Genomic DNA, 23,748 nt, shown 5'->3' on the forward strand with positions numbered 1-23,748 from the left:
CAACATGGCTCGGGAGCAGGAGTCGGTGGAGGTGTCCGGCATCGGGATCGCCTCGGGCCAGCGAGTGGTGCGGCCCACCTCTGTAAACTGGTAACGGTTGCCCCGGGAAATGGGTAACGGCCCGATAATGTCCATGTGAATGTGGCTGAACCGTTCCTGGATATGCTTGAACTCCTGTACGGGCGCCCTGGTGTGCCTGTGCACCTTGGATGTCTGGCGTTCTGGCCCAGCCCACGTTCTGCTTCCGCAGCCCATGCCATATGAACTGTTTTGTCACCATCCAGACCGTGGACCTGATGGACGGATGTGAAAGGTCTTGGATGTGACGGAAGACCTGCCTGCGCCACTGCTGTGTAACCACTGGCTGCGGGGTGCCCAAGGAGATATTGCACAGGATGGTGCCTTCGCCGCTTGGAGTCGAGAGGTCTCGGAACCGCAGGCCAGTGATGGTGGTCTTGAAAGCCCTCGTCTCCTCATCAGCTTCCTGGTTCCAGTCAAGCTGGTCGAAGTCGAGCTGGGCGTCAGTGTGCAGATGGGCAGTCGCAAGAGTGCATCGGCAACCACATTGTCCTTCCCCGCCTTGTGCCGAATGTCAGTGGTAAACTCTGACATGAAGGAGAGGTGATGCTGCAGGTGGGTCGACCAGGATCCTTTGCCATCACGAGCGCCTGGGGGAGGGGTTTGTGGTCAATGAAGATGGTAAAAGTCCTCCCCTCAAAAAATTAGCGGAAATGCCGCACCACCAGGTACATGCCCAGTAACTCGCGGTCGAAGGCACTATACTTGCGTTCCGGCGGGCGGAGCAGCTGGCTGAAGAATGCCAGCAGCTTCCAATGCCCATTTACCAGCTGCTCCAGGATGGTACCGACGGCTGTGGCAGAGGCATCGACAGAGAGTGTCATATGCAGGTCGGTGTGCAGGTGGGCGAGCATGGCGGCGTTCGTGAAGGCGTCCTTGGTGGCCTCAAATGCGGTGCAGGCTTCTGGGTTCCAAGCGAGCGTCTTGTGCTTGGCTGTGATGAGAGAGAACAGCGGCTGTATGATGCGCGCAGCTCCTGGGATGAAGCGGTTGTAAAAGTTGACCATACCCACAAACTCCTGCAGCCCCTTGAGGCTGTTTGGGTGTGGGAACTCCCTGATAGCGGCAACTTTTGCAGCGGCAGGTGTGGCTCCTTTGCCTGTGATGTTATGGCCCAGGAACTGCATGAACTCTTTCCCGAATTGGCACTTGGCCGGGTTAATGGTAAGGCCGAAATCAGCCAGCCAGAAGAAAAGGACACATAGATGGGCCTTGTGTTACACCTGGTCCTTGATGACAACAAGAATGTTGTCCAGATAAATAAATACGAAATCCAAGTCGCTGCCCACAGAGTCCATGAGGCGCTGGAAGGTCTGAGCGGTGTTGTTGAGCCCGAACGACATGCGCAGGAAATCAAACATGCCAAAGGGGGTGATGGTGGCCGTCTTGGGTATGTCCTACGGGTGCACCAGGATCTGGTGATATCTGCACACCAGGTCAACCTTGGAGAAGATCCTCGCACCGTGCAGGTTGGCTGTAAAGTCCTGGATGTGAGGGATAGGGTAACGGTCAGGAACGATTGCCTCGTTCAGCTGTCGATATTCTCTGCAGGGATGCCAGCCGCCGGAAGCTTTCAGGACCAGGTGGAGCAGAGAGGCCCATGGGCTGTTGGACCGCCAAATGATCCCCAGCTTCAACAGGTGTGAAAACTCCTCCTTCGTTACCTGGAGCTTGTCAGGCGGGAGCCGCCGTGTCTTGGCATGAACTGGCAGGCCCTGGGTGGGGATGTGGTGGAACACCCTGTGGCACAGCGAGGCAGCGGAGAACTGTGGCTTTGAGGAATGTTGGGAACTCATCTCTGGGCGTGCTGATCGTGGCCATCTACGGTTGTTCCGAGCGGGAGGCATTGAGGCAAACAGCCTGGAAGGTACGGGCATCCACCAGGCGCCTACCTCCAATGTCCACCAGAAGCCCGTGTGCGAGGAGGAAGTCTGCACCCAGGATGGCAGTCGGGAGGGAAGACACGGTGAACCTCCACGTGAAATTCTGTTGGCCGACCTGGAAGTGGACTGTCTTGTCTTCATACATCCAGTTTGCCGTTGTGTTGGCCGCGTGGAGGGGAGGTCCATGAGGTCACTTCCTGGATTCAATGGCCGTGGCCAGTATGGCGCTGTTCTGGGCTCAGTGTCAACGAGGAACCGCAGTTAGAGAAGGCTGTGTCCTTGGCCAGCCACCGCAGCCATTAACAGCGGCCAGCCTGGTCATTTCCCTGGAATGAGCAGGGCTGACAATACTTCTGAGCCTTGGCTCCCCAGCGCTGGTGGTAGAAGCAGAGGCCTGAAGCGGATGCTGTGGCCTTAGTTATGCTCTTGGGGGGCCCGCAGGGGCCGGGTGCTCTACTGCAGCGCTAAGGGTGGGCTTGGCGTGGTCATGCCCGTGCCCCGCTGGACCACTGAGCCTTCCGCGAAACGTGCGAGCCCTAGCTCTTGGGCCTTCTGGGCCACCTTCCTCCGGACTGTGAAGCTCTCCTGAACCAGCAGCGGGCGGATGTCCCGGGGCATATCTTCGAGGAAGATGCCTCGAAAAGTGGGCAGCTGGTGTGCTCACCCATGAGCATGAGCATCTCGTCCATCAGTTCCACCGGGGACCTGTCCCCCAGGGCGTCGTGGTACACCCGAGCGGCCAGCTGGTGTCTGGATAGTCCAGGGACCGGTAAGTACTCGCTTGATACTTGTCCTCGGTGGGTGGGTGCTCCCCGACAGCGCCATGTTGGCCTGCCTTGTGGTGAGCCACCACTCTGTAAAGATTCCGTGATGCAAGACTACTGACCTCAAATGCAAGAGGACGCCCGAATGCAGCAACGAAAGGGTGAATGCTCTGGGAGCACTCGCTTCCATCCCCCGTTCTGCCGTGACGGGGTCACCAGCCCCTCGGATTGCGAGAGGAGGGGAATTTGCGAGGCGGCGCGACTTGGGGTGGAATTCCGCGCGTTTCCCACACGGGCACTCGAGATCTGCTCTGTGAAAGGAATCCATTGGCACTAAGGTGTTCTGGGGGTGGGGTGGTTGGAGATCCTCGCTCGGGGTGGGGGGGAAACATGAAACATCTCTCTCAGAAACCACGGACAATCCTCCGCTCTCCCTCCTCCTGTTCGGCAGGAGGGGACACAGAATGCGATCAACGCCGAGTGAGAGGCGCGTAGGGATTCCCCTTCCGAGGTTTCGGTTTCCAGCCCTTCTGCAGCAGGCGGATTCCTGCCAAGGACGTGCATTTCTCCCAAGCGGAAAGGGGAAGAGGAACAGTCGAGCTGCACAGAGCGAATGTTCTGCTCACCACTCCCTCTGGGCGGGATCGAGCTAGCGCAATATATCGCAGCGAACGCAGGAGTTTTTTAGTAGACAGGCTGCTCTTTTGGCAGCTCCCAAGTGTTCATTTATCGGACTCCGAACACGCCGGTTCCGGGTGATATCCCAGCTCTGGAAAGACTGCTCGCGCTTTGAGACAGACCTTTCCCAGATCACATCCCAGTCTGGGACAGACCTTATTTGGGACATCTCCCGGGATTTATTTTGTCTCCGACATGGTGAGTACGTTGAATGGGTCAAAGAGAAGTTCTTGCCGAGCTGGAGCGAGAGTATCAGTGGATCAAAAGCAAGTTTGAATGAAATGTTAAACCCTTGTGTCAGCTCGCTGACAGCCCGCTCCCGGGTCCACTCTGTGTTTGGGATGAACCCCCCCCCCCCGCGTCCTCTCTCTCTCTGGGATGAACCCCCCCCCGGGTCCTCTCTCTGGGATGAACCCCCCCCCCCCCGGTCCTCTCTCTGGGATAACCCCCCTCCCCCGGGTCCTCTCTCTGTTTGGGATGAACCCCCCGCCCCCGGTCCTCTCTCTGGGATAACCCCCCCCCCCGGGTCCTCTCTGTTTGGGATGAACCCCCCCCCGGGTCCTCTCTCTGGGATGAACCCCCCCCCGGGTCCTCTCTCTGGGATGAACCCCCCCCCCGGGTCCTCTCTCTGGGATGAACCCCCTCACCCCGGACCTCTCTCTGGGATGAACCCCCCCCCGGGTCCTCTCTCTGTTTGGGATGAACCCCCCCCCCGGGTCCTCTCTCTGGGATGAACCCCCCCCCCCGGTCCTCTCTCTGGGATGAACACCCCCCCCCGGTCCTCTCTCTGGGATGAAGCCCCTCACCCAGGACCTCTCTCTGGGATGAACCCCCCCCCCCCCCGGGTCCTCTCTCTGTTTGGGATGAACCCCCCCCCCCCCGGGTCCTCTCTCTGGGATGAACCCCCCCCCCCGGTCCTCTCTCTGGGATGAAGCCCCTCACCCAGGACCTCTCTCTGGGATGAACCCCCCCCCCGCCCGGGTCCTCTCTCTGTTTGGGATAAAACCCCTCCCGGGATTTATCCCTCATTCACCACAGAGGTTGGGAAACTGCAGCCTGCTTCCCCAAGCTGAGTTTTTGCCCGGGCAGGTTCCGTGAGGACAGGACTGGGACTCCCAAAGCCCCAGTCCCGGAATTTCGTCCGCCTCAAATGGTCCCGAGTCCATCATATCTCACCCCCCAACACCCGGGGTTCCCGGGACCATCAGAGCTCAGCTCCAACACCCATGAGGCCCGGGATCGCCTCCAACATCCAGGGTCCCGGTCTTCCTGAGCTCACTCCCTATCACTCAGGGGTCGCGCGAACAACCCCCCCCCCCACCCCATCACCAGGGGTTCGCGAGACCACCAGAGCTCACCCCCAACACCCGAGGGTCCCAGGACCATCCCCATCATCCGAGGGACCCGGGAGCACCTCCAACAGCCCGGGTTCGCTCTGCCCTTTCGCTTCAGCCTCCTCCCCTATTTTCCCAGTCGGGTCCCGACACTTCAGCGAGAAACTGCTGGCGCAGGGGCCCGCAAACCTGTCGAGAAGCAGAGTGAGGGGCGCTGTGAGCCGGGGCTGCGTCGAGTACTGGGCTTCTACGAACATGTTTGGTCCTGTCCTCCCTGACCCCGTCCCGCCAACGCTGCGGTCATTTCCCTCATCTGCGGCTGATTCACTCAACGCTGATCTTTCCCTGCTCACTCTCTCCGTTCGTGAGCCGCTAATTCATTCTCCCGCTCATTTCCTCCCCGCATCCACTCCCACTCCCTGACTACTCCCTCGTCCATTCTCCCACTCTCCCGCCACTTACCCTGCCCACTCTCCCCTCGCCCATTCTCCCGCCCACTCTCCCCGGTCACACTCTCCTTGCTCACTCCCCCCACCCACTTTCCCATCCCCCCCGCTCACTCTCCCCCCCCCCCCCCCCCACTATCCCATTTTCCCCACATCTTATTCACTTCTCCCACGCACTTTTGGCCCCACTCTCGCCCCCCCCCCCCCTTGCACTCTCTCCTTCGCTCATCATCTTGCCCACACTCTGCATCCACCTACCCACCCCGTCTTCTTTCTCCCACCCCCATCTTGTCCAGACTCCACCCACCTGCGATTCCAGGACATGTCCTGACTTGTTTTTGGAAAATCTCAGCCCAGAGAGCCCTTGGAATATCCAATCTGGAGGATGTAGAGGAGCCACCGCTGTCCCCCCCCCAAGCCACTCTCCCCTCCCCTCATTCCCCTGACTACTTATCACTCCTCTGCTCTCTCTCCACCTGCCCACTTCATCACTCCTCTGACCCTTTCTCTACCTACTATTCTGCCCCAGTCCCGGAATTTCTGTGGGAGATGGGAGTCCCATCACCACGTCTGCCCTCTCTCCTTCATGGTGTGCCCACACTCATTACCCTCCATCTCCTCTCCTATCTCCCTTCCATCCCATTGGGGAAGTGTTGATTTTGGAACACTAAGTTCCAAGTCATCTGAAGACAATCAAAACGGAAAGCTGCTGTTCTTGCAGTCAGTTCTGTGGTTGGGTGGCTTTGGGAAACATAACCTTACTTGGCTGGACCTTGTCAGTGACTCTTTGTGTCCCTCTGTCAGTTTCACTCACCCCCTGTCGCATTCTCTCACTGTCATATTCTGTCACTGCTACCCTGGTTTCCTGTTTGCTTGGCTCTCTTTTCCTTTCTGACCTGTGATCACATATCTCTTTCTTTTTACGATTGTGTATCTACTGTCTAATCTTTCTTTGCTTGTCTTGTGTTTCCAGTGTGTTTCTCTCTGGTTCCCTATCCAGCTGTCAGCTCTTTGCACCTATCTCAGTGAACAGTCACCCTCTGCATTGGTCATTGCGTCTCTCTTTCACTTTCTCTCTCTCTTTCTCTTCCATCTGTCTCATTGTGGATCTCTCTCTCCCTTGTAGTGTGTTGCTCTCTCTCTCTCATCCCTTGATCTGCTTCTGCCAGATCAGTTTTGATTTTAATTTTTAATGTAGAGAGACAGCACACGTCCGTGCTGCCCAAATATACCCATGTAACCAATTAACCTATTAACCCTGCACGTCTTCAGAACGTGGGAGGAAATTAAATCACCGGAGGAAACCCATGCAAACACGAGGAGAACGTACAAACTCCTAACAGACAGATTCAAAACTGAGCCACGGGCACTGTGATGGCTTTGAGCTAACCATTTTGTTCTTCTTTCTCTTTCTCATCTTCTACTGTGCAGATGAAAATGAAACAGCTCAGGGGCTGTGGCCTGCTGAATGTGTTTGGCCCTGCTTTACAGCTAACATTGCAGGATATTTCTGGCATACACCAAACACCAGAAGCAGATGGCCAATTCTATGTTACTATCTGGCGCCTTTTTGAAAAATTTAAACCAAATTCATCTCTGCAACCCCATTCTCCTCAGTGCCATGATTTATTCACCAAACCTGGCAGGCCCCTTGCTTCCCTCCACCACACACCAGCTGGCTGTCCCCTCTTGACTCCGTCCACATCAGCTGGCTGAACCCCTAACTCCCTCCAATGCAGCTCGGTAGACTGTGCCCCAGTGGTTTGATCCTGACCAGCCTTGACCCTGGCTGTCCCACTTCCCAGCAGAGACAGCAGACTGGTCCTTGTCCACTTACAGGAGTACCTAGAACCTGGATACCCATAGAACCATTGAACGTTACAGCACAGGAACAGACCCTTCGGCTCTTCTAGTCTGTGCTGAACCATTATTCTGTCTAGTCCCACTGACCTGCACCTAGTCAATCTATAACCCTCCCATTCATTTACCTGCCCACATTTTTCTTAAATCTCAACAGAGACAACATCCTTCACTCTGGCCCATCGAGCCTGCTCCACCATTCAATATGATGATGGCAGATCTGGGCATGGACACATTTCCACATCCACCTTTTCCCCCATAACTTTCTTTTTCCTGCTATGCAAAATAAAAGTCTAACTCTATCTTAAATTCATTTAATGAGGCACTTCTTCTTTGGGCAGAGAAATCCACAGATTCATTACTCTGTAGGAAAAGCAGTTCATGCAAAAATGTGCATCCCAAGGATGCATACTTAGCCCACTGCTCTACTCGTTATGCACCCACATCTGTGTGGCCAGGCACAATTCCAATGCCATTTACAAGTTTGCTGATGACATCACAGTTGTCGCCAGAATCACAAATGCCCATGAGGAAGTGTCCAGGAGGGAGATGGATCAGCTTGTTGAATGGTGTAACGACAACAACCTTGCACTCAACATCAGCAAAACCAAGGAGATGATTGTGGAGGACGTCAGGGGAACACAACCCAGTCCTCATCGAGGGCTCAGTAGCAGAGAGGGTCAAAAACTTCAAATTCGGAATTTGTCCTGGAGCCTCCACGTTGAAGCAATCACAAAAGACTCGCCAGCAGCTATACTTTGTGAGGTGTCTGAGGAGGTTCAGTACATCATCAAAGACTCTTGAAAACTTCTCCAGGTGAACTGTGGAGAGCATTCTGGCTGGTTGCATCACTGCCTGGTATGGAGGTGCCAACTCTCAGGACAAGAATAAACTCCAGAGGGTTCTTATCTTGGCCTGCGACATCACAAGCACCAGACTTCACTACATTGAGGACATCTACCTTGAGCCTCTATCAAAGACCCCCACCACTCAGGCCATGCCCTCTTTACTCTGCTACCATCAGGGAAAATGTACAGGAGCTTAAAGATGAGCACTGAGTGGCACAAGGACAGCTTCTTCCCTACTGCCATCAGATTCCTGAATAATCAATGAACCAAAGACACGGTCTTACTTTTCGCACACGATTATTCTTATTATTTTATTTTTTATATTTATGCCGTAAGATGGTTATAATATGAATACTTGCCCTGTGATCTGCCTCAAAACAGTGAATTTCATGACTTGTTCATGACAGTAACTCCTGATCCTAATTCTGCTCATCTCTGTCTGAAATCTATTCCCCTGAATCTTAATGCCGAGTCCCCGAGTTCTAGTCTTGTCTACTCATGGAAACAACTTTCAATCTTCTTTATCCCTTTCTTAATTTTGGATGTTTCTGTCAGATCTCCTCTCATTCTCCTCAATTCCAGCAAATAAAGTCCCAGGCCCCCTCCTCATTGGCTAATTACTGGAATCAACCTGGTCAACCTCCTCTGCACGGCCTCCAATGCCAGTGTATTCTTTCTCAAACCTTGCAGATACCAGTGGCCATGACCCTGACCATGCCTGGTCTTGGTACTCTCCTGTCAGAGATGACCTCCATGTTCAACTGAACCTCTCCACTGAGCTTCTCTCTTTCCCTAGCCCTCTGTCTCGTTTCCTCCAGGTCCCCTCCCTTCAGAGAGCTACCCCCTCCCCCATCACTTTTCAGATTTTTTTCTCCTACCCTCCTGTGGTGATACGATCACTAGCCGACTGCAGGGGCGATCTCTGTACCCGCAGAAGGACCACCTGGGGGCTGACACCACTTGGCCAGCTGTCAATATAATCCTGAGATGGCCCTTCCTGAGCCAGTCACTCGGGAGCCACCACATCTGAAACTGGTGTGTACAGACTTTTAACAGAATAAAGCCTGTAGTAGTCTTTTGAGTTTTGCGTCTGCTTGCTGTTACCACAGTGCGTCACATCTCCCATCCAAATCCAGCTATGATCGCTTACCTAGTAGCCTGTACTCCTCCCCCTGCCCCTTCCTCTCCCCTCCCCTCCTCTCTCCTCTCCTCCTACCTCCCCCACATTTATATTCAGGCACCTGTCTGTTATTCCACATATCTTGACAAAGGGCGCAGGGCCAAAATATCGGTGACCCTTGACTTCTCATGGAAGCTGCACAACCTGCTGAGTTTCTCTAGCATGGCTGTGCATTGCTCTAGATTGACCCCAGTGCCTGCAGACTTTCCTGTTTAACCACACCACCTTCCTCCTCCAGCCATACCTCTTCCCCCGGGAAAGATCAGCTGCTGTGTGTGCACCCATTGCTTGTGCCTTCAGTCACTGTGTGCCCAGTGAGTGAACATCTGGCTTTGTGGTTTGCAGGATGAGGCCACACCATTCCCCTGTGATCAGTGGCGGGCGCTGATCGGCAAGAACAGGCAGGTTTGCCGGAACCTCTTTGGATCAGTCGATTGGCAGCAGGTGCAGCCAGCGCTGAGGGATGAGCTCAGGAGCAGCTTAGAAGCAGCGAGGAGAAGGTGGGCCTTTGATTTTAAGGAGGAGCGGCCTGTGCCGGGCGATCTCCAGTGGGAAGCCGTCCCAAGCCAGGATGTACCATCTTTCTACTGGCCCGTGTCTTGCATACAACAGAGGCAGCACCTGAACCCAAAGGAGCCGGCAGTTGGGACCGAGGAGAGGACACTGTCGTCCAAGCAAAGCACAAGTCCTCTCTTCAACCGTAAAAGGAAGCAGGCTCTCATCACAGGTAGGGTGGAGTGTATAGACCTGGGATGGGGAGGAGGGGTAGGAGAGGAGGCATCTGACAGACAAACCAAGTATCAGCCAGGCATCTGTGGACTGGATGTTTCAGGTTGAGACACATCACCACAACTCCACACAGGCTGCCTGACCCAGCAGGTAGAGAAACAAACAAGAACAGAGAGAAACTGGAAGGAGTCAGTGATTCAGGCAATTCTGTGGGGAGAAGTTGTCAGTCCAAGAGGACAAACCAGGTAGGACTTGCACGGTAAATGGTAGGGCTCTGTGGAGTGCGGCAGAGCAGAGGGATTTGGGAATAGAGAGACATGATTCCCTGAAAGTGGCATCACAGGGTCATAAAGAGATCTTTTGGCACATTGCCCTTCATAAATCAAAGGCTTGAGTACAGGAGGTGCGATGTAATGCTTAAGTTGTAAAAGGCATTGGTTGGGCCAAATCTGGAATACTGTTTGCAGTTTTGGTCACCCAACTAGAAAAGTATTTTAATAAGATTGAAAGAGTGCAGGGCAGATTGACAAGAATGTTGCCGGGAGCTGAGTAACAGGGAAAGATTAAACAGGTTAGGACTTTATTCCTTCCAGTATTGAAGAATGATGAGGGGTATAGATAGAGTAAATACAAGCAGTCCTTTTCTACTGAGGTTGGGTGAGACAAGAACTAGAGGTTAAGGGTGAAATGTTTAGGGGGAACTCCTTCACACAGTGACAGTGTGGAACGAGCTGCCAGCTGAGTTGGTGAAGGCGTGCTCAGTTTGGGCATTTATATTGAATTAGTACATGGATGCGAGGGGTATGACCCGGATGCAGGTTGATGCGACTGGACAGAGTAATAGTTTGGCACAGACTGGATGAGCCAAAGGGCCTGTTTCTGTGTCGTCGTTTTGCTGCCTGACCCACTGAGTGTCTTAAGCCTTTCTCTGTGCTTCCAGCAGCTTCCCTTTTGCTCCAGATTCCAGCATCCGCAGATTCTGGAACATTCAAGGTCATGCGGCCCATCTTTTGAAACGTCCTCCCAGATAACACTGGAGGTTATCTTCTCCACAGGGTCTGCAGCCTTCCCCACAAGGCACTCCTCTCCAGCTTCTCTTGGGCAAGCAGGGATGGGGAACAAGCACTCGAGTGAATGTAAGAATCCCCTTTCCCTGCAACCTGGCCCCAGTGACACAATGGCACTGTGAGGGATGAGCCATTTCCTCTTGAATCAGAATTATTCTGTTGGGCATTCACTGAGTGCATCAGATGCTTACTGGGTTAGTTGGTTGAAGGTAGGTGGGATGTTTGGTGGCAATAACAAAGGGAGCTGGAGCTAAAATAGGGGTTAAGACTAAGGTGGTGGTTTGCTGAATGATGGTCAGTCTCAGTTGGGATGTATCCTCTCCTTTTGCTGTAATGTGCCCCTCCAGACTATATAGGGGCTTTGGTGGGGATCTATAACTCAGGGATTCTCAGAAGGAATCCTCAACTGCTCCATTATTGGGACACATCCATTAATGCCATAGTAGTGGGCAGTCCCGGCTCGAAGCAATGATGTGGGAATAAGACTGGGGAGGGGGCAGTCCAATCAGTGGAGGAGTGAGAGGAACAGACAGACCATATGGAAGGAGGAGCACGTGCAGAAGACTGCTCAGCTGCTAATCTCCTGGGCTGTTCCAGTCATGGATTCGTCTAGCGAGGAAACAGGCCCTTCGGCCATTGAATCTGCTGGCCATCCAACCCGACACCAGTTGTATAAGATGTTGACGAGGCCCCATTTGGAGTACTGTGTTCAGTTTTAGTCACCGTGGTGTAGGAAAGGCATTCCCAAGCTGGAGAGGGTGAGAGAAGCTGTTTTTTTATATGTTTAAACTACATTTTAAGGACACAGCCCACTAGAAGGCCTTTCCAGCCCATGACGCCCAATTACACCCAACTAACACACCAAACCCGCACGTTTCTGAGGGTGAGAGAAAACTGGAGCACCCAGAGCAAACCCAAGCAGGTTATGGGGAGAACGTGCAAACTCCTTAAAAACAGCATTATAATGGAACCTGGGTCACTGCCTCTGCAATAGCGTTGCACTAACCACTACCCTAACCGTGCTAACCAGAGGATGTAGGTTTAAGGTGAGGGGGAGAGATTTTAACACAGAGGATGGTAGGGTATGGAATGGGCTGCTGGGGGAGGTGGTTGAGGCAGGTACTATTGCAACGTTTAAGAAACATTTGGATGGCTACATGGATGAGATGGGTTTGGAGGGGCAGGGGCCAAACGCATATGGGTGGGATATTTTTGAAAGCGTTGGGCAAGTTAGCCATTTCCACATGGTATGACTCTATGGCCTGCATTGATTTCATTCATTTCTCCCCACATTCCCATCAAAATCTCCCGAGGGAACTCCAGGACAGCGTGCCATCTTGCAAAGGAGCTTCCCCATTTCAGCTGGTGACCCCCCCTTCTCTGTGCTTCCCTCTACAGATTTCTACACACTGAAGAGAAGGCTTGGGCCTCTGGGACCTGAGCTCAAGCCCTGAGGCCAACAGGAAGCCAGGGCACTGGGGTGAAGTGCAGACTGCGGCGCGGTTTCCTCTTCGTGTCCCCGGACTCCGTGACGTTACCCCGCCTGCGAGATTGACTCTGTTCTGTTCGCCAGTCCTTCACCACAGATTTGACTGCATCCCTGACTTTTGATTCATGATCACTCTTCCCTCCTCTGCCCACAAGTTGCTGAAATGAGCACTCAGAACATGACCTGATGGGTGCCGGTGGCTGTCTCTGCGCAAGGCAAACTGTTCCAAGGAGCCATCGGGGTCACTCCTCACCATGTTCCTTTCATGCTTCACCTTGAACCTCTCCCTGTCTGCCTTGCCCACCCCACAGGGGCATGGAACACCCTGATGGCACTTCCACACTGTGTGTGAAAGGAGAGGTGGAATGTATGAATGGGGTAGTGATCCAAAAGAATGAGTGTGAGCGAGAGAGTAGGAGAAACGAATTTGGGAGAGATGAAATGGAAATGCAGACTAATGACTGAGAAAGGTCTGTAACTAAGGATCATCGGTCTGGCTGCTTTGATGTGCAGAGAGGACCAGACAGCTTTGAGGGTTGTATCTGACGTTCAATTTCTCTGTTTGAAGAAGGATTGACCATGGTCACTGCTTTGGAGGGCAAGCAGTGGACATTTGGTAAAAGTTAACCAAGGAAGTCTGCAGACACTGTGAGTGAAATTTAATACACAAAAGTGCTGGAGAAACTCAGCAGGTATTCTTTATGTAGCAAAGATACATAACCCATGGTTCGGGCTTGAACCCTTTGTCATGAGATGCTAAAGCTGACAACACAGATTCTAAACCAGCACTGTCTGACAGGAGTTTATACATTCTTCCTGTGCTTGTGTGGGTTTTCCCTGGCTGGTCCGGTTTCTCCCCATCTTCCCAAACCTACCAGGTTGGCAGTTTAATTGGCACAGGTTTCACAGGCCAGAAGGGGCTACCTACTGTGCTGTATTGTTAAAATATTTTAAAAAATGAAGTTAAAAATGATTACTGGCCTGGGTCAAAAACAAGAAAGGGATAGAGGGCAGGGATAAAGATCAGGTAGTGATTGGCTGCCCACACCTTCGTTACAAAGACATAATCAAGTGCGATCTCCAGTCGTTCCATGTTAACCACACTGACTGGGAGGGCCTCGCAAGAAATTGCACTGCATGGCGTTCCACGATCTGCAGTGGCACATCACAACGTGGCAACAGCTACAAAAAGTTCTGTGAGGGCAGAAGAACTACAAGGCACTGTGTTCAGCTTCGCTCGCGAAGGGATGGGCCATGATGATGATGAGTGGTTGGAGACAGACAGGAGATTTCAGGTGCTGGGATCTGAAGCTGAACACAGGCCTGCTGGAGGAGGAGCTCAGCAAATCTGTGGGGGAGAAAGAATGGCTGACTTTTTTAGATTGGAACCGTTCGAGGAGAGTTGCCGGTCGAGACACCGACCATTCCTTTCTTCCTACTGATGCTGCTTCACTCGCTGACTTCCCTCTGGCAGGGTGCGTTGATTCAAAGTGACTTCTCGCTGAGGTCCTGCAGTGATTTCTGTTGGGATTATTGATGAATACCACGAGTTATGGGATAAGCAGTCACATTTCTAAATTAAGCAGTGATGCAAAGATACAGTCATTAAATCACAGAGATTTTAACAGCTTGAATGAAGACCCATATTAATGTAGGACACTTCAGATAATGAGGATAGAACAAAGTTTCAAAATAGTAGGAACAAGGGCCGTCTTGGGGAATATGTTAGTAGTCATGTAGAAAAGCTAGTCAAGTATGTTCTTTGCATAGAACTTGCATGGTTTTTCCATTCTGAAGTGCCTCCCTACCTTCTGGAAGTGGCCGCTCACACAGGAACAGCTAAAACTCCAAATATCTGTATCACACGGTGAGTTTAGACAGAATACCTGAAGTGCGGTATTTCAGGAGGCTGAACGTCTTATTCATTAGCCCGTTGTTCATGGACCTCCTACAGTACAGTTGAGACTTAAGGCAATCCATGAAAATAACTGCGGGTCGGGGAGGTAAAATATCGGAACAGGAATAAGTCCCTTAATTTCCTGGAACACAACGGCATCGCTTCTTGGCCTTTTGGCCAAGGTCAAATGTAGAATCTGGAACACAGATACTGGGTTAAAAAAAATCATAGTCTACTGGAACGTTATCCTTTATAACTGGAGACTGAAGGATAAGAATTTGTGTTGAAACTGTGCAAACCCTAGGTAGCTCTGTTGCACTTGGAAGAATGTTTAGGCCTTGAAAGCAGTGCAACTAACGTCTCCCACAATGACATTTAATTTATTGGCATGCGTATCGAGGTACAGAGAAAAGGTTCTTTTTTCATGCTATCCAGGCATTGTGGAAAAGTCACCCCTCTCCAGAGCCATTTTGGATTTAAAAATTCATAAAGAACATTAAGAACAGAAGAAATAGGAGCAAGAGTCGGCCATCCGGCCCATCGAGCCTGTTCTGCCATTCAATAGGATCATGGCTGCGCATTACAAAATTAATCCTGACAATAGTCCAACTGGGGTTGCAGTGTTTCTTTCATTTTAACGAGATCCAGTCTTTGGAGGTTAAATATGGAGAGAATGTAACTTAAGGAGTGATTCAAATGACCACAAAGCTTCGAGCCAGGCCTTTCAGGAGCGAACATTTCGAGGCACAAAGGCTATTGGAATGTTGGAACTCACCTGCCATCATTAGTTGATGCTTAGTCATTCTGTAACCACAGATTGATAAGATCTTTTTGTGATTCAAAGGTGGGGAAAGGAGAACGGGTGGATTGATGCTCTGCAAGCAACAGTGATCTCACGGAAGAGCAGAGCAGGATCGAAGAGCTCGCTCCTCTTTCTCTGTAGCCATTAGCATGAGTGGGATGTGCGTGTGAGATGAGAGAGAGTGCGTACAGCTGAGCAATAAATGAGGGAGCCAGAGAGACTGATAAGAGGGAGATGTCTAATCGTTGCTTGTGTTGAGGATACAAATGCAGACAGATGTACTTTAGTAGGAGGACTTTTCAGTCCAATATTTATTTCATACCGTAGATTGAGTGTATTTATTCAAATAATATATTAAATAGAAATATCTTGAATGGTTTAAAACCTGCACAATTTAAAATTGATCTCTGGGTATTAATGATGCCTGCTGCTTTTGAAATCGAAACCTTATAGCAAGGTTGATAATTCTGATCAGATGTTGATTATGTGATGTGCACTGGAATCCATTGAGCAGTTGACCAAGCACCGTGGGTTGGTTCTTGTGATTGACAATCACGCGGTGGCACAAATTGAGCTCTGTGACTCGGCAAAGGATGTCAATATTACAGTGTGTATCTTATTAAAGTTGGTACATCTCTCAGATTGAGTGTCCTCGTGTGTCTGTGGTCAGATGTGCTCATGTGTCCTGAGCCCAACGCCCCTTTCATCTGGAGTAGAGGAGGTGGGGGTGGGGGTGGGGGTGGGGGTTTGTGTGCCCTGATTGTTGCACAACATTAACTTTGCTGTGAAATTTCTCAGCAAATGAAATGGACTGTGATTGCATTCAGCAGGAACCCGGGCAAAACTCTGGGCTTCGAAAGTAATGAAAGGGCATGACTAGAAGTTGGGGCAGGGGGTGGGGAGGATTTAGAATGGATGTGGTGTTCTTAACTCAGAGGGTGAAGAACAGTCTTCACAAAGTGATGGAGGCAGTTAAGTTTGCTTTCATTGAGACATGCTTGGTTAACGATGTGGATGGGAGGGGACTGGAGGGGTATGGGGTCCTAATGTGGGCAACTGGAACTAAAGCAGGAGGATGTTGTTGTTTGACATGGACAAGCTGGACCAGTGGACCTGTTTACGTGCTGTAAGACTCGATGTGTCAAGTAATATCTGTGTCACACAGGTGACAGGCCGTCTCCACTGCATCCTGAGTGAATCTATCTCCTCTCTGACACGTTATTGTCCATCATCAAATCCACCAGCAATAACTCCCTTTAGGCTTCTGCTAGAAAACTTCCTCATACCCACCACATTAATACTGTGGCGACAACAACCAGATATCCTGGGGTGAGAGATGCCCAAAACCCAGTACCATCCTACAGGAGAAGGTCAGGAGTGTGCCGGAATGTAGTCTGTGTGCAACTTCAGCAACATTTAAGAAGCTCAAGTGACTGTCATTGGCAATAAAGTTTCCTTATTCCTTCTATCTTCATTCAGGTGCCTTGCCGTTCGGCATGGGTGATCATGTCTCTCCATCTGTCATGATCTCTGACCTTCTGAATTGTAGTTGTCACCTCCCCTGTTCTCCTTCGGTGAAGGCTCCATCTTTGAGCTTAGACCACAGTCGATGATTATACATTGGGGGAGGAAAAGTACTGAAGGGGTTTCCCGTTGTTTTCTTCAGTTGCATTGTCCATACTGGATAGGCAAACCTGGCCGTTGATCAGTAGAAACATTTTTAGTTTTACAACCATACATTCAAATTTGCAGAATATGCTTGTAAACACCATCCACCGTCTGCAATCCATGGCTTCACGTGACCCTGATTGGGAGGCTGAACAGGTACCACACCTTGCCCGAGGGTGACCTGTAGGCTATCGGATGGAAGGGGTGCCTCACACCTCCTTTTGCTGACCAACTGCGCTGCACTGACTCCGACAATCCTACCAGAAGGTAAAGGGGGAAGGAGGCAATGTGAAGCACTGGGCCAGGGGATGTGGGCAGACGTGGCTGATTTCGGCCTCATGGCTCCACACTACGACAGCTCTCATGAGGAGAGCAGAGCCTGGGTTTGACTGCCGGACATCATCCTTTAGGCAGATAGCCCCTGTTTGTCCTCTGTAGTGGATCCCACAGCACCATCCCAAAAAAAGAGTGGGGGGGTGGGGGGGGTTTGGTTCTGGCTGATCTCTATGCTAATCAGTGATCTTTGAATGTAAACCAAGACCTGTTAACCACCAGATCTGTTCCAAAAGTCAGCATTGAGGTATGTGCTGTTTTAACTTTTGATCAGTAAATGCAAGCAGGTTTTTCCACTGAGGTGGGGAGAGACAACACTTAGACCTTTTCACACCGCCGAATCTCGGCGACCCTCCTTGGACCCGGGTAAAGTTCCTGGGATGACTGCACCTCCCGGGCCTTTCACACCGCAGCCTGATAAATCGGCAATGGAGCAATTTAAAAGGGGTGGGGGGGGGAGCGATGATGTCGCGAGTGACCAGCATCATTTAAATGGTAATTCTTTAATTTTAAATCATTTGTGGTGAGAATTCATACGGAGGTTTCACCGCAAGAAGGTGAATCCATGTGAGGCAAAGCTTCTGACTTTCTTCCACTGATACATTGACTGTTGTTTAGCGAGCTCCCTTGGGCCCTGTGCTAGACAGATGTGAGCCCACTCTCGAAAGTGCAGGAGATGCTCTTATGCTTTTTTCAAACCCATTACAAACCAATAGTCTTCACTAGTCACAAGCACGAAATCCAATCCACAGGCCAGCATGACGGGTGGTTCCAGTGACCTAAGTTCAAAATATATTCAAGTGCATGTGCGTAAAATCTGCTCTTGAAAAACACACATAAATAAATGAATTTAATGTGCTATCATGGTCGTTAGATTGCCCCTAAAATTGGTCTGTTTTCAAGTACAGAATGAACTGAAGTTTTAAAATGTGGTCACCATTCTTACTAGCAAAATACATAATTAAGACATTTAAAGTTTGCTCCTATTTATTGTGTCCTTATGTAAACAGTATCCAAGTTTTCTAGTCTTTGCAGAATAACCATCATACCCCTTGTCATTTACATCATAAAATCCAGGGATAAGGATCCAGGATAATGACCGGCCACTTAATTATCCTGTTGTTACATTGCCCTCCTGGGCTGTCTGCTTGGAACTGCTTTTTTTCCATCCCCTGATTATCTTCTTGTTTAGCTTTTAACACATGGACACTTGGTGTCTCCTCCCTGGTGTGTTCAGGGGCCCTCAGACAAGAGGCAGGGATTGAGTGGGCTGGATGTGTCAGGACACAAACAAGGACTGCACTGCAGAGATATGACATTGGTTGCAAAACACACTGGAGTTGTAAAGTTCTCCTGTGCATATTATTTTGTCAACCTCTCCGAGAATCTGTCCTGGATCCTCCATGTCGATGCAATCATGGAGAAGGCTTGCCAGCGGCTAGACTTGGTGAGGAGTTTGAGGAGATTTGATACGTCTCTGAAGACTCTCGGAAACTTCTACAGGTGTACTGTGGAGAGCACTCTCACTGATTGCATCACTGTTTGATATGGAAGTGCCAATGCTTCGGACAAGAAAAAACTCCAGAAAGTTGTTACCTCGGCCGGCAATATCATGGGCACCAGACTTCACTCCATCGAGGACATCTACAGGGGGCGCTGTCTTAAGAAAGTGGCCTCTATCCTCAAGGACTGCTCCCCCCCCCCCCCCCCCCCCACCCAGGCTATGCTCTCTTCACTCTGCTACCACCAGGAAAAAGTACAGGAGCCTGAATATGAGCACTAGGCAGCACAAGGACAGCTTCTTCCCCGCTAAATAATCAATGAACCAAAGGCACTGCCTCACTTTGTCTATTTCTTTTTTTCTTGCTCTACTTCTATTTATTTTGCGAGGTGGTTTATATAAATGTTTACACTGTGATGCTGTTGCAATAACAATGCATTTCGTAACATGTTCTTGACAATAAATTCGGATTCGGATTTCAACGCCGCTCCTGATGGTTTAATGGAACATGCTGCCCTCTGCTGTCACAATAGATAATGACCCTGCAGTGTTTCTGCCCCCATTGTAACAACTCAACTTGGATCAATGGTCGTGGAGTCAAGGGAATGTACAATTTGGAACCAGGCGCTCTGTGCCATCATGTCTGGGCTGCCCACCAACCCATTTACAAGGACCCGACATTAATCCCATTTAAAAAATTCTCCCTACATTCTTATCAAATCCGTCCCCCACAGATTCACTACACACTAGTGGCACTCTGCAGTGGCCATTGAACCTAATGGGACATGAAGAAAATTCCCAGGCCCACAGGGAGAACGTGCAAATGCACCAAAGCTAGCAACCAAGATCAGGGTCACTGGACATTAGTCATAGAGTCACCCAGGGTGGAAACTGGCCCTTGGCCCAACTTGCCCACGCTGACCAAACTGTCTTAGCCACACTAGTCCCACCTGCTTGCGTTTGGCCCATGTCGCTCTAAACCCATCCGATCCATGTCTCCTTCCAATTTACTTTCTTAAACAGCTTGTGAGGTGGGGTTTGTGCTGATTGCTGGTGGATATCACAGTTTACAGTCACACACACATACTAAATCTTGGTGATGCACATTATATAGTAATTGAAAACATTAAATATATGGTTACTTTTCAATAAAACCTTCCATTACCTCCCAGAGAACATTACTGAATTATCAAAGGTTTAATTAGAAGAATTTTTTTATTTTGAGTACTTTATTTATAAATTTCTAAACCACAGTAATAGTTACATTCAGTTCTAAATTATTTCAAAAGAAATTATACATGTGGTATATATCATCCCACTCCCCAACCCCCAACCCCCCCTCCCATCTCCCAAACCCCCTCCCCCAACACTAAAGGAAAAGGAAGAAAGAGAGAAAATCTGGGAGAATGTCAAGAAACGGAAATGTTTACACAATAAAGTCTGTTGGAGATTACCAAGAAGTGACATCTTCAGAGAGTTAATTGGACATGCAAACCAAAAGCTTGTAAATATGGGCTCCATATTTTCCAAAGAAACATGATCTTTATCTCACAGATTACAAGTAATTTTCTCTAATGGTATACAGCTCTAAGTTCTGTGTGCCATCATTCCGTGCCTCAATCTATTTCTGACTTCCATGATATTGCTATACATTTCCTAGAAACTGCTAAAGCAATAAACACAAATTCAATTTGATATGCATTTAATTTTAATTCTGGCCTTATAGCCTTAATATCACTCAATAAAAATAACATTGGGTCTTGTGGGAACTTAACCCCAGTAATTCATCCCAAAACAATTACCTACCCCTAACCAAAATTGTCTAACTTTAAGACATTGCCAAATTGAATGAAAAAAAGTTCCAACTTCAGATCTACAATTAGAAGAATTTTATAACATACAGGTTTGAAAAGCTACATGTCTCACAAAATAAACAGAAGGTGGAACACAGGGTACAGGGTCCTGGGCTTTCCCACTTTCTTGCACACAGGATAGAAGGATACAAGGTATGTTAGCAAGTTAATAAGCAAAAGGAAGTCACCAGGATTTGTAATTATTGGCCAATTTAAATTCTATCAACCTGAACCTTGGGAGGATGATTTGTAGATAGTGGGGTGAGAGTGTTGGTATCTCCTTCAAGAATCCCATCTTCAATGTGGGTTTGGGAGTGCAGCTCCCTCTTTGAAAGGGATCCTGGAGTGGAACAATTATCGGGCAATTGGAATATTCCAGAAATGTAGCAGAGTGGACTTGTTGGGGGGTTGGGTGGGTATTAATGTGTTTAGGACTGAGACCTTAAGACTGAGGCCTGAGTATGCGGAGTGTCTGATGCCGAGGCCAGAGTGACAACGAGGAAGAAAAGCTCTCACACTGAGGAATTGCTCAGTGATGGCTGCACCTTTGGCCTGAGTCATCAATAGAGGTGAGATGATTGTCTACTGATAGAGTCCACGGGGCTTCAGTGCTGAGGAGTCTCCCCTCCGTAGCCCGATGTGCTGGATTCAGTGACGACTTTCCCGTGAATGGCTCCAACGCCTAACTGCTGGACTGGGTTCAGACGTCTGAGGGCTAACGATCTCCACACCACTCGCCAGCGGTCAGTCCTTAAGCAAGAACAATCTCTCAGGGCAGTAGAGATCATCGCAATCCTGCACCTCACACACACAATAATGCCTAGGCCTTCCATTCCAGGATGTCTGAGTTGTCCTCCTCCTGCAGAAAATGTGGCTTCCCCTCTACTGACATTAACTCACCTTAATTTTCCACAAACCTTCCTTTCCACCCCCAGACATAACAAGGAGAGAATTCACCTTGTCCTCATTGACCACCCTACCAGCCTTCACCTCCAATATATTATTCTCTGTGATTTACCCACCTACAATGGGATCCCACCACCAGACATATCTTCCTCTTGCCTCCCTTCTCCACTTTCTGTAGGGACCATTCCCTCCCTCAAACAGCTGATGGGTAGACTCATAAAACATCACAACCCTTAATTCCATCAGTTCTCAGATAGTATTAACCATGCAGCAAGGACAAGTTCCAGAGAGTTTGACCTTGGGCCAGTGGTAGGGAAATTACTGGCAAAAATCCTCAGGAATAGGATTTTGTCCATTTGGAAAGGGATCAGGGTAAATTAGTATGGTTTTGGGAAGTGTGATATCTGGCCTCACTAATTTGAATTTTTGGAGGGGATCACCAGGAGAATCAACGAGGATAGGAGTGTAGATATTATCTATATCAACGCAAATAAGGCATTTGACAAAGTCCACCATGGTAGGCTGTCCCAGAGATTAAGGTGTGTGGGATCCAAGGCAAGTTGGATCCAAATTTGGCTTGGTAATAGGAGATTGTGTATAGTGGTGCAAGGAAATTGACTGGAAATCTATGACTAACGTTGGACTTCAGGGATTGGGGTTGTTTGTGATATATATTAATGACTGATGTGAATGTTGGACGTATGATGTTGATTTGCTGATGCCACAACAGGAGGAGATGGGGGAGGTGAGAGAGATGAGGTGGAGGTGGTATGAGAGAGGATGGAGGGGAAGGTCCGATAGGTGGTGGAGATGGGGGAGGTGGGAGAGAGGGTGGAGATGGTGAGGTGGGAGAGATAATGGAGTGGCGGGAAGGTGGAAAGAGAGTGGAGCTAGGTAGGTCGGAGAGATGATGGAGTCGGGGAGGTGGGTAGAGGATGGAGGGGAGGTGGGAGGGTAAAAGGGGGAGGTGGATGGAGGGGGTGGTGGGAGAGAATGGTGTGGGGGGAGGTGAGGGGATGGTGGGAGAGAGGGTGTGGAAAAGGGAGATGGGAGAGAGAGGATGAAGGGGAGGTGGGAGAGAGGGTAGGAGTGGGGGAGGTGGATGGAGGGGGTGGTGGGAGAGGGAGGTGTAGAAGGGATAGTGAGAGAAAGGGAGGAAAGGGGAAGTGGGGAGAAAGATGGTGGAAAAGGGAGGAAGGTGTTTGAGAAAGGATAGAGGTGGGGGAAGGTGGGAGGGGAGGATGGAGAGGGTTGTGGAATGAAGGTGAGGGAAGGTGGGAGGGAGGAGATGGAGGGTTGGGAAAGACTAGAGAGAGCAGGTGGGAAAACATGGGTGAGCTGGGAAAGATGGTGGGGAGGGATGGGAGAGAGGAGATGGAGGAAGTGGATAGGGAGGGGGAAGGTGGGAAATGGGAGAAGTGGGAGAAAGGGTGGAGATAGAGGAGGGGTGTGAGGAAGGAGAAGGGGAGGTGGATAGAGAAGTGATAGGAGATGGGATGGGAGAGAGGAGGTGGCTGTGAGTCTGTAATGGGAGGGTGGTGGGAGAGAGGAGATGGGATGGGAGAGAGGAGGTGATGTGAGGGAAGAGTGGGGGAAGGTGGGAGAGAGGAAATGGAATGCAAGAGAGAAGGTGGTGTAAGGGTGGAGCGGGGAACAGGTGGGGGAGAGGAGGTGGAGAGGTTGGAAAGAGTGCCACTAGGGGAGGTGTGGAAAAGATGAGAGTTCCTGGCTGACACTAGTGATCCTGGAAACAGGCGCCCTATACTGGTCGTGTAAGCTGAGGGCGCAGGCGGTGCTGTTTGCTCAGTGAGGTGGCCTCCCTCTGTGTTCCCTTGTGGATCACGTCCACCTCTCTGGGTGCTCCAGATGCCATACGCCGAAGGAGGGATTGACAGCTCAGCTACCCCCTGCCTCGCCAAACTGCTGTCCCTTCGGCTGGGGGGCTGGTATCTTTCACTAACCGTTTGAGCCTCCAGTAACAAACACCCAGCAAGCAAAGTGACAGCAACAGGCAAAGGGCGCTGAGTGTGATGGTAAAGCTTGCAGTGATGGCAGAATACTTTCTCTGTCCCAAATGGATCTCCTGGTGCGGAACAACTGGAAACAGAACATACAAGGGAAGAGAATTACTGTTATGGGACAACCTGAGGTCTACCATCTGGAACCCACCCCCAACCCACCACCACCTTGAGAAAGACCCACCTTGCTGAATACCCCTGCTCCCTGTCCCTCTGAGTTGGTCTGTACTCCTCCCCATGCCCATTCTTCTCTACTCTACAGCCTTTTAATTCAGATGCTTGGATATTTTTTTACCCATGAATAAGGGCTCAGGACTGAAACTTTGCATTGGCCGCTAGGAGGACCGCTGAGTTCCTCCTGCATTTCTGTGTTTTTCCTAGAATCACACTGTCCACAGAATTTCATTTTTCAAA

At 50.2% G+C, this 23,748-nt stretch overlaps 1 protein-coding gene across 1 annotated transcript; it reads left to right on the top strand.

Annotated features, from left to right (window-relative positions):
• Positions 1–3,141: 3,141 nt before the first annotated feature.
• Positions 3,142–15,695, top strand: LOC138764853 (cyclin-dependent kinase inhibitor 1-like). The gene is made up of 3 exons (XM_069941206.1): positions 3,142–3,601; positions 9,417–9,798; positions 12,266–15,695. The coding sequence occupies exons 1-3, from the start codon at positions 3,599–3,601 to the stop codon at positions 12,319–12,321; spliced, it is 441 nt and encodes a 146-aa protein (XP_069797307.1). The 5' UTR covers positions 3,142–3,598; the 3' UTR covers positions 12,322–15,695.
• The last annotated feature ends 8,053 nt before the right edge of the window (positions 15,696–23,748 follow it).

Source organism: Narcine bancroftii, chromosome 5, assembly GCF_036971445.1.
Source record: "Narcine bancroftii isolate sNarBan1 chromosome 5, sNarBan1.hap1, whole genome shotgun sequence".
Lineage (NCBI taxonomy): Eukaryota > Metazoa > Chordata > Chondrichthyes > Torpediniformes > Narcinidae > Narcine > Narcine bancroftii.

What these genes read in the sequence shown, in the direction of transcription:
- LOC138764853 (XM_069941206.1), top strand. An exon ending in GAAGCAGGCTCTCATCACAG is followed by an intron (nt 9,799 to 12,265) that starts GTAGGGTGGAGT and finishes TTCCCTCTACAG; the next exon opens with ATTTCTACACACTGAAGAGA.